This window comes from Vombatus ursinus, unplaced genomic scaffold (genome assembly GCF_900497805.2).
Source record: "Vombatus ursinus unplaced genomic scaffold, bare-nosed wombat genome assembly UNPS02014812.1, whole genome shotgun sequence".
Lineage (NCBI taxonomy): Eukaryota > Metazoa > Chordata > Mammalia > Diprotodontia > Vombatidae > Vombatus > Vombatus ursinus.
The window spans coordinates 1,060,105-1,070,656 of record NW_020954590.1 but is presented as its reverse complement, the minus strand read 5'-3'; the positions used below and the strand labels follow the sequence as shown (position 1 = coordinate 1,070,656).

The 10,552-nt window shown below is 37.6% G+C and overlaps 1 protein-coding gene across 2 annotated transcripts in view; it reads right to left on the bottom strand.

Annotated features, from left to right (window-relative positions):
* Positions 1 to 875: 875 nt before the first annotated feature.
* LOC114053901 (tyrosine-protein kinase Lyn) overlaps positions 876 to 10,552 on the bottom strand; it is a 146,552-nt gene continuing 136,875 nt past the window's right edge. For both annotated transcript variants that reach the window (XM_027877022.1, XM_027877021.1), the window contains 2 exons: positions 9,410 to 9,541; positions 876 to 2,525 (listed from right to left, as the gene is read on the bottom strand). In XM_027877022.1, the coding sequence (XP_027732823.1) occupies positions 2,323 to 2,525; positions 9,410 to 9,541 (335 nt within the window). In that variant the 3' untranslated portion in view covers positions 876 to 2,322. The remainder of the gene's footprint in view (positions 2,526 to 9,409; positions 9,542 to 10,552) is intronic.

The following is a 10,552-nucleotide window of genomic DNA, read 5'->3' as shown; positions in this document are numbered from 1 at the left end:
AGACATCTACTCTACCTGGGGAAAGTTGGAAGATTTCTCTTCTTTGGTAAGCTAGGACCCTCATCAGAACACGGCAGAAGAATATTACCACATAAAAGTATAACTATGATGTGTGCACATGATGATATTCAATAAGTTATTGCAGGTATCAATATATTACACCCTCTACCTCTGTCCCTAATTTTGTCTATCAGTCATGAAGTACCTCAAGATGACATTCTCAGAAGCCTGGAAGAGTTTTTAAGGAGAAGGAAGAGAATTGGGTTGTCACATGTGAAGTAGGATGTGGCTCTAGCATATGAGTTCTAAGCAAGATAGAAGGGAACAAAATGGATGAAAAGGAAAGATTTCTTGACACATTAGGTCCTGAGTTTTCAGGAGAAGACTATGACAATGAAACAGGAAGAGTTGAAAGACAATGGGACCATGGAAAAATATTAGAAAGCCCATGGGTTATCTTTTAGAGGTTTAGTTGGGAGTATCTTCACATTGTGAACCTCTCCCCCACCCCAAATTGTTGTGCAGAATCCTAATTGTGCTAAGATGACAATTATGGTGTTTATAAACACAATCAATTAGATGAAAAGATACCAGCTGTGCAGATCCTGCTTGAATACAATACTATACCTATGAATATAGAATATGTGCAGATATGGCATCTGGAAATGGTAACCACAGAATGTTTTAGACAGTACATATTTTATAAAACACAAGGAAAGAATGGAAGTATAGAGAAAAAAAAACTTGTGACTGGACTACCCTTTTCCATTAGTATCTAAAATTTGAAATGACAATGGATCTTAGCAATCGATTTTGAAGCCTGTGGAAAAAGAAACGGTCTATTTTGCACTCACAAAAGGATATTTAGGCCTCTAGGTGATTAATTTATTTTTTACTTTATTCCTGAAGTTACCAAGTTGTATAAGTAGAACTGGAAATTATTCATTTTAATCAGACAGCTCCAGGGAATCAATGCCATTGGTTTTTTTTTCCTGCCATTTGTCTTTTTTTTTTTTTATGTTGACAGTAGTTGAGAAGGCAACACACAAGGAAAATGTTATTGTTTTTAAAAATGCTATTGGACCAGTGCATGTTGAAATAAAAACAATCAAATAATAGACATATTAGGTATTTACATGGTAATATAAGTGAAAGGTTACAAGCATGAGGCTTTTTTTTTGTCATCCAAGGCTAATAATAGAAAAGTTTAGTAAACAAAAATATGTCTTTTTGAACCTCACACCACAGACAGTATGTATAGTAATTCCTTAGCGCCTTAGCTGCTGGCTATAAATAGTCACATACAAATCTCTAATTACTTAGAAATCATAGTATGAATCATGAAAAACAAATCAATCCATTAAGGCATATACTACAATGCATTTGGTAATAAAAATGCCCCTCCAATCACTGGAAGCAGCTAAAGAATTAGTCTTTCCATTTTCCTTTCCATAATGCCTTAACTGCATAGCTAGAGAAAGTTCTTGTAGACACCATAATCTTACTGCTGTTTCTAATGCCCAAATAATCAAAGGTTATCGAAAATTTCCATACATTGGGAATTATGGTTTGTTACCAGAACATAGATCTTCTTTAAAATATAACACTGACATTAAAATGAAAAATCTTGGTCCCTTTCCACTGAAGAAAAGGCTAGTGGTGAACTGTACCTGCAGCAGGATATTTGTGGGACTAGGTTTCATGGGGGGGAGTGTATGTTTCTCAGTCACTGACTTCACATGGTACATGGTTAGTTGATGACATTTCCCCATCTTTTTTAAATGAGTGCAAATCTATGGAAAATACAAAGAATTCCTGCAGTGTGTAACCATTGATAGTGACTTTATAAATGAGTACATTTGGCTTGAAAACACTTGTGTCACAATTTGCCGATATGGATCACATTTTAAAGTGATTATCGCATTTCCACCTTAGAAATGCAGGGTCAGAGTGTATATTTTTTAATTGGGATCTATTCTTTGCCTTCTAAGTTTGGATTCAGATGGTAGCTTAGACAGATAAGGTTACCAGCAGATGAGCAGTTTATCCTCTGAGCCAGTCACTCCCCAGTTATTCTTTTCAATTCTGTTCCATCAGTTGAGAAACAGGGTATCTCTTTCTGTGTATAGTACACAGAATCTTCCTGAGTTATTTCAGCCTTTAGGAACCAGGCGCAGTGGCTAATCCAGGCACAACGAAATAACTTGTGCAACCAGTTTTTGGGGTGTGTGTGTGTGTGTGTGTGTGTGTGTGCGTGTGCGTGTGTGTGTTTAATGTGACATCTGTCTATGCCAATTGGAGAAAAAAAAGTATCTCTTTGTTCTAAGGCTGTTGTTGATATTGCACTTCTGTTGCTGTGTAGAAGTCACCCAGCACACTCTGTAAATAATCAAAAGTTGGCCTTTCTTCTGCTTTCTCCTTCCAGCACATTTTCATGATGTCATAGAGCTCTTCTGGACAGTTTTCCATGCGTGGCATCCTGTATCCCTGCCCCAGAGCCACCATCACATCAGCATTAGTCCTCCCTGAGGCAAACAAAACACACCGTTCAGAAAACCAGCCTGAGTATGTCTGCTCTCAAGTAGGGCAGTGTTCTCCTGCTACCCACATCCTGCAGCCATTAACATAAGCAAGTTTCAGAGGCTAAGGACACTGCTCTGACAGACTAAAAATATACATTTTCACTCTTGAGTTTCCAAGGTAGTATTTAGCCTGCCAAATAATTCAGAATGAGGCATCAGGGAAGTAAGACAGTGTGTGCCCCAAGAGCCAGCAAAGTTTGTAGAAAGCAAGTCTTTTTGCTCAGTCTCATCCAATTTCCTTCAATGATTTGAGCTGGAGTTCATCTATCTGGGGCATTTGTTCTCTTTTTTTAAGCCCACCCATCCATTCCCAGCTGTCAAAACTCTTCTCCTAGTTTTCTCAATTCTCTTGTTCCTTCTATCCTTTTTATTTACACTCTTAGGTTCTATCTACATGATCCAAATCAAATCAAAGTTTGTAAAATTGCCCAGAAAAGTGGGAGGTGGGTTACCCAGTCAAACCAATCTGAGTCATTCAAACAAAAGTGAGTTCTTTTGATTGCTAGGATGAGGCCCAACTTACCAAATGCCATGACAAGGATGCTGAATTCAGCATCAGAGGACCTGGATTCAAATCTTGGCTGTGTTGTTTACGACTTGTGTGACCTCAGGTAAACCACTTAACAACTCTGCTAAGTTTGGGCCTCTGGGCCTCAATTTGTTCATCTGTGTAATGAGGGCAGTTTCTAGCTCTAAATTTATGATCCTGTGATTTGTTTTCAAAGGCACAGACTCTGATGATCTGGGTGAGATCAATTGTCTATACATAACACATTTCTGTAAACTCATTGAGTCATCTTTTTTTTTGTTTTGTTTTTAGGCAATTGGGGTTAAGTGACTTGCCCAGGGTCACACAGCTAGTAAGTGTCAAGTGTTTGGTCCGAGGCCAGATTTGAACTCAGGTCCTCCTGACTTCAGGGCCAGTGCTCTATCCACTGTGCCACCCAGCTGCCCCTTTGAGTCATCTTTTAACAGAGAAAAATGTCTGGGGATAGAGGGAAGTGACCTTCAACCACATCCCATTATCTAAACTCAGCCTTTTTCTTTTTTTCTTTTAAATAGTATTTTATTTCTTCCAATTACATGTAAAGACAATTTTTAACATTAATTTTAAAAAATTTTGAGTTCTTAGTTCCAAAATTTCTCCTTTCCTTTCCCCCCCTCCCTAAAACTGTAAGTAATTTGATATAGGTTATATATGTTCATCCTTTTTTCAAATTCAAAAACTTCACACTCTATCTGGAATGTCTATTACTTGAATTTGGTGGTAAATGACATAGCATGACAAAGAAAGTTTCTCCATTACTAGAGCTATGAGAATTTAGGAAGGATGGTTGAATCTCTCGGGCTAACTGAAAAGCCTGATTGGTTGGCTTTTGAGAATGAGATGACTCTTTACACTTTGAGGATTTGGTTCAGTTTTTCCGGAAGGACATAAGAGAAATAAAGGTGCTAAAGGTCAGTAAGTGAAGCGTGCTTAACAAAGTAATTCAACAAACACTTATTAGAGGCCTACTGTGTGCAAGGCATTGTGCTAGGTAGGCATCAGGACTACAAAGAAAAGGAAACAGTCCTTGCCTTTGAGTTTACATTTTATTGAATATATCAGATGGATCAAGCAGGCTTGAATTTAATAAATATTTATTAAGAACCAACTATGAGTAAGACAATGGTCTAGGCATTGCAATGAACTATCCTAGTGGTTTTCCTCACAAATGCTAGACATCTGACATAAATTGAATTTTTTTTAAGAAAAGTCTATACAGCAGCAATGGATTATTCCATAATTCATATTCTGACTCAGTTGTAGTTTACAAAGCACTATAGTAAAAGTATTATCAATTCCATTTTACAGATGAGGAAACTGAGGCTATATAATGTTAAGTGGCTCACCTAGGGATACATGGCTATAAAATGTCAGAGCTGGGGACCAACCCAGGTTTCCTGACTATAAATCCAGAGCAATTTCTAGCAAATTATATCATACTCTAATAATTTGAAAATCTTAATATTAGTCAATGAGGAACTGAGAAAATGGTCATGGCTCTTATACAGATTCCATATATGGAGATATGGCTATGTATTCCTGGTATACATTTCTTTGATTTACTCTAAAACACATGTATATATATATATATATACACACACACATATATATGTATATGTATATGTATGTATATATATATACACACATGTGTATGTATATACACATATACGTTTTTACTTATATATTATACATAAGTTATATATACATATACATATATACATCTATATCTATCTATATTTGGTAAACCTCTTAAGAAGTAATGGGCTTCTAACTCTTTTCTCTTCCTACTGTCTCTTGCCTTTCTAAGTTAAGTTTCATGCAGGTGACAAACAAATCTTCCTACTGCACAGATCTGACCATGTTCTGTTAAAACAAAACAAAACAATTGCAATCACTGCCTTTTCCTAATAGGAAAAGGCAGTGACTGACATTTTCCTTAATCTGACATTGAAGGTCCTTTGCAATTTGGCATCATTTTACTTTTCCAGTTCCCTCCCCCCAACAGACACATATTTTGTGCCTCTATGCATTTTATATTCCAGCCAAACTGGACTACCAGCTGTTTCCCAGTCTTGTTCTCCTCTCTCATGCCTCCATATATTTGCTTAGGTCACCTGCACATGCCTAGAATTCATTCTCATCTCCCTGCTCACCCTCTCTTCCTTCAGAGGCCCAGCTGAGATATCATCTCTTCCATGAAGCCTTCCCTGAACCTCTCCACTTCACTGAAAGTTATTTCTCTCTCCTGGAAACCCATTTGTCTGGATCATTTTTTTTGTCCTAATCACATCTTGCCCTTACTAAATTGTAAATCCCTCGAGGGCAAGGATTGTGTCATTTTTTCCTCCTTATATCTAACACAATGCCTTGCATATAGTCAACTCAATAAATATTGGTTTAATTGGAAAAAAAGATGTTCAAATTATCTCACTAAGGAAATCAATCAAACAAAAGGGAGAGGGATTTATAATTTGAAAGCTATTAAAGTGAAAAACAAAAACTTGGTATTTATATTTTTTTCCATGTGTGCAGTACTTTATAAGAACAGTCTGTAGCTATAAAAAAACTGCTAGGACTTTTTCAGCTTCACTGACAATGAGCTTTCAAAGCCTCTCCTGGCTCTGTTTACTACCTTTGCTTCATTATTCAGATGCATTTGACCTGTTATGTTTCTTGTTTTTAGTAAGCAATCCACCACCTACTTCCAGTGTCGGTGTTTGGCTCTTTGCTGGCTTCTATCCCATTTTAGCTGCTTTTTAAAAAAATGTATGTGTGTAGTTTGTTTTTTTAAACTACGTATTGTGTTGATGATGCATTTTTTTTCAGTATGAGCCATGTGAAATGTTGACTTAGAGCAAAAGCTTCTGGGGGTAAAGGCAGGAACTACGTGTTATGTCAGAATCATGTTAGAATGTTAGAGCTGGAAAGCACCTTTCAGATAATCTCAGCCAAATGCTTTTAGTATATACTCTGTGTGGCAATCATCAGGTGGTGACAGCTCAATTAACTAAGACTATCCCTTATTTCTTCCACAGATTTACCATTAGAGGTTCTTGGGTAAACTTTAAAAGAAAGATATAGGGAGGGAAGTGTTTGCATAGTTCCCCCCCAACCTAATACAGAATGTCATTAGGAATGTATGCACTCAAGCTAACTTCCTCGGGTTACAACAATTGGCATCAATTCTGAGACATAGGAGACATTGGCACAGAATTGCCCAGCATGGCATGCATGCATCAAAAAAGGTGCTGCATTCTATGAGCAAAGCAGAATTGCAGTAGCTCAAAAGAAGTGTGAGATGAGCAAATTTAGAGACATCTCCACCCCAAATGTTCACATGGACTATTTGTACCTAACTTGTGTTAGAGCCTTCCAAGTCCACATTAGTCTGATCAGCCACAGTCGGTCACACTGTACGTTGACCCCGATACCATGAGGTCATTTTAATCCTCTTCAATTACTCAGGGAAGAAACCCCTGAGGGAGACTATAGACAACTGTCCGGACAAGCTAACTATTATGATCTAAGTGACACTTTGAATAAGTGTTCTAGATCTTGATAGCAGTTCTAGATCTTGAGAGCAGTTCTGATGGTGAAACATTTTTGCTCACTCTTACCTCAGAAGTATAATTTCTGAATATTTACAGGATAGGAATTGACTAAATGGAAAGCTTCATACAAATGTCAACGTAACGCCTGAAGCTCGGGGAGAAATGTGCATAAATTTCTTTATTTGGAGCTTCTATTCACCACAGAAGAGCTGTGGTATTTCCAAGGCTCATGCCCTATGTGAACCTTTGTATCTAGCCTGATTCACTTGGACCAGCTTCAGAAAGAAGAAATGCTTTTACTTCTGTTAAGTTGTAGGTTTCCTGCTGTGGAGATCTAATTTTCAGTGTAATATATGTATAACAATTGCAGATTTGATTGAAGATTTCACTTCCCCTTCCTTTCTAAGGTGTCCCAAGTTAAGTAAATAAGGTCACAAGGTTCCCATGGAAGCTACTTCCTCCTAAGGGTTTTCTGTTCTCATCCCCACTCCCAGCTCTTTTTCTCATCATTCAGATGTGTCCTCCTACATCCATTTTTTTTGAAGTTATTTTTTTTTTGGCAGTGAAGCAGCAGCTTCTGAGTACCCAGACAGAGTAAAACACAGCTGGGGAGCAGCTAAAGATCTGACACGCTGCCACTGGCTGGTTTACCACATGGAAGGAAAGGAATAATCTGGCTGATACAGTGAAAAGAGCAGTTAACTCTGGGGTTATAAGATCTAGATTCAAATGTTACCACATATGCTTACTATAGTCATGAATGGGTTGGACTGGATGGCTTCTGAGATTCCTTGCAACTCAAGGCAGTGAGGTGGCACAGTGAGCAAGAAGGCTGAATTTAGAGGTAGGAAGACAGTTCAAATCTCACCTCATATACCAGCTGTGTGACTCTAGGTAAGTCATTTAACCTCCTTCAGCCTCAGTTTCCTCATCTGTAAAGTGGGAATACCTACCTCACAGAGTTGTTGTAAGGATCAAATAAGATAATATAGGTACAGGGCTTTGTTTTGTTTGCTTTGCAAACAAAGTGCTAAATAAAGGCTAGCCATTATTAAATTTATTGTCCTACATGTGCTTTCCACATAAGCCAGGTAAGCATGGAGAAACATGGGATACAGAGAGACGAGAAAGAGGAAGAGAAGGAGGAGGAACAGGAGGAAGAGGAAGAAGATCATGGTGGTGATGGCAACAGACTAAGGACAGAAGAATGTAGAGACAAAATAAAAAGCAGTCCCTCAGACTGAGAAGTTAGACAGACGGGCTCCTGTGCTCAGTAATCCTGAAAGCATTCATGTGAGCCACCTTTGCTCCAAGTGCATTTTTGCAAACGGTTCTGTGAACCTCACTAGAGCAGTGCTATATCATGTCATTGCAAAAAAAGACTTTAAAAGAAGGGAGATCTCTCATACAGGAACTATTCAGGACTTCCAATTCCATCATAATATTAAAGATACCACTTTTAATTGTGCCTGGGATGTTGTTCAAAGTAAATATACGAAGGAAAATTTGGAGGAAAAGGTAGTCTGGTGTCATGTTGGCAGAAATATTATCGTTTTCTTCTGATGAAGAATTCGGAGCCTTTGGAATAAGAACTTTTCCCTTTGGAGAATGCTTTGGCATCCCTGCACTGATTCTAGAAATGAATCACTGATCTAGAGACCTCAATGTTCTTCTAGTCCAATCCCCTCATTTTACAGATGAAGAAAATTAGGTCTAGGAAGGCTCAGGGACTTGACCAAGGTCACACAGTTGTGTCAGCAGTGGAATTTCAACCCAATCCTTTCACTCCAGAGTTAGTGCTTTTTCAACTGTACTTTACTCCTTTGTACCCCATGTACAAAAATGTGAGTGAGATAGAACACTGGATGAAAGTTGACAAGGAAGTGCCTATCTGGGCCATTGTTGCTGTGATGCAGAAATCACTGATCATGTTTTGAATGGTACTGGCAAATTAAAGAACCCAGAGAGCAAGAATAAAGAAGCAGGACATTTCTAAAAGCCAAAGGAGATTTGGCCTTTGACTTGCTAAACAGTCTTGTAGAAATAGAGCCATATTCTGTTGCCCAAGAGATTAGAAAGCTGATTTTTCTCTTCCCTTAATGAAAAAAGGCAAGTGAGCAAAAATCAATGTGATGTGGAAAAACTCTTAAAAAAAAATCAGGTTTCAAGACTGCTGCTAACATCAGTGTCCCTTCAGCCCTCTTCCATCTATGTGTACATATTACAATAAGATGATAACTCCAAATAATAGATCAAAGGTTAAATTATACTCAACATTCTCTGCTTAAAAGGCAAGGGAAATCTATAGCTAATTTTAGAAAGCATTCCAACACAAATAAGTTATAAAATTCTAACTCTTAAAGAGTTACCCTTTAGCTAATTAGAAAAAACTTGGTATCTAGAACTCAATCTTTCCCAAGTTCTACATAATTGCATCTTAGTGTATGATTTGTGTTGCTACAATTCCAAGCCCTTATTTATCTTTAGCAGAATGGGAAGGCTGCTGGTAGTCACAGAATCTCAGAGTTGGAAGGGTCCTCAAAGGCCACTCAGTCCAACCTGTGCCTGAAAAAGAATTCTCTTCATAATATACTGGTCTCCAACATAATCTTCTACTTCTGTTCTACTGCTTGTTGTAGTTTCTTTTCCTTTCCCACACATGCCAGGAAGCAAAACAACATATCAAAGAATGAACACAACTGAGTGGATAACAAACAAGCTTATAGTACCTGGATAGGGAATTTTCCCGTAGGTTACAATTTCATATAGGAGAATTCCAAAGGACCATACATCTGATTTAATAGTAAAGTATCCGAAGTTTATTGCCTCTGGAGCTGTCCACTTAATAGGGAATTTTGCACCTATGAAACAAGACATGTTTAGTTATGAGCAACTGGAAAAAAATGTTAGCATATACCTGGGAAATAATACTTGTTTTAAAATGTTTGTATTTGTAAAGATAAATACCTTAAAAGTGTAAACCACTAGAGACATTAGCTCCCTCAAACTCTCACAAAAAAAAAGGCTGTCCAATTCTTGTACTTTATAAGTGGGAAAATAGATTTAGTTGTGTATTTGTTAAGGATTGTAATTCTCAGCAAATCTGAGGGTTTCCATTGCCACAAATGATTTCTAAATAAAGAATAAAAACTGAAGTGTCATGAGGGATGAGGTCTTTATATCCACAAACATCAAAGGAGAGAGTCAGTGTTAGTTTGGGAAGAGCTGCGAATGTCTTTCTGCTGTCAGCAAATCAAAGGATTTAGGCTTGAACTGTGACTTTGAACGCTTAGGAAACATTGAAGATGACAGAGTTTTCAGTAAGGATATTTTGCAGAGAGCTGAGCCTTCAACATGACTTTACTTTGGTATTCTGTGTGGTGCCAAATCAAAATTCCAAGCAAAGAGAGCACTCTTATTTATATGACACATCTCAATGAAGTATGAAAGAATGAAATGAAACTTGAAAGACAGTGAAAGAATCCAAGGCTCTTTCAAAGGGCAATCTTTAGTTCACCAGCCCAACTTCAGCTACTGTTTGTACTAGTCCCACCTTCCAAACTTGATTAAGTGTAAGGGTGGAGCTAGAGAAACTACTTAAGATGACTAGGCCTCTAGAGGCAGAGAGTGATATTTAAACATAACAGAAGCAGATATAGAACAAATTGCAACCATATTTTGAAGTTATTTCTTTATCAACTCTCTAAGTGGGGCCAATTCTTCCAAATGGCATCAGAAACAAATACATATGGCATACTCTTTTAAATTATAAGAGAAACAATCTGAGCCAACTCAGATGCTGTCAAATTAATCCTTGTCCCTTTAGAACAAGAAAAGGTAATAAAAAAATTAATCCTTATATTGTTCAAGAG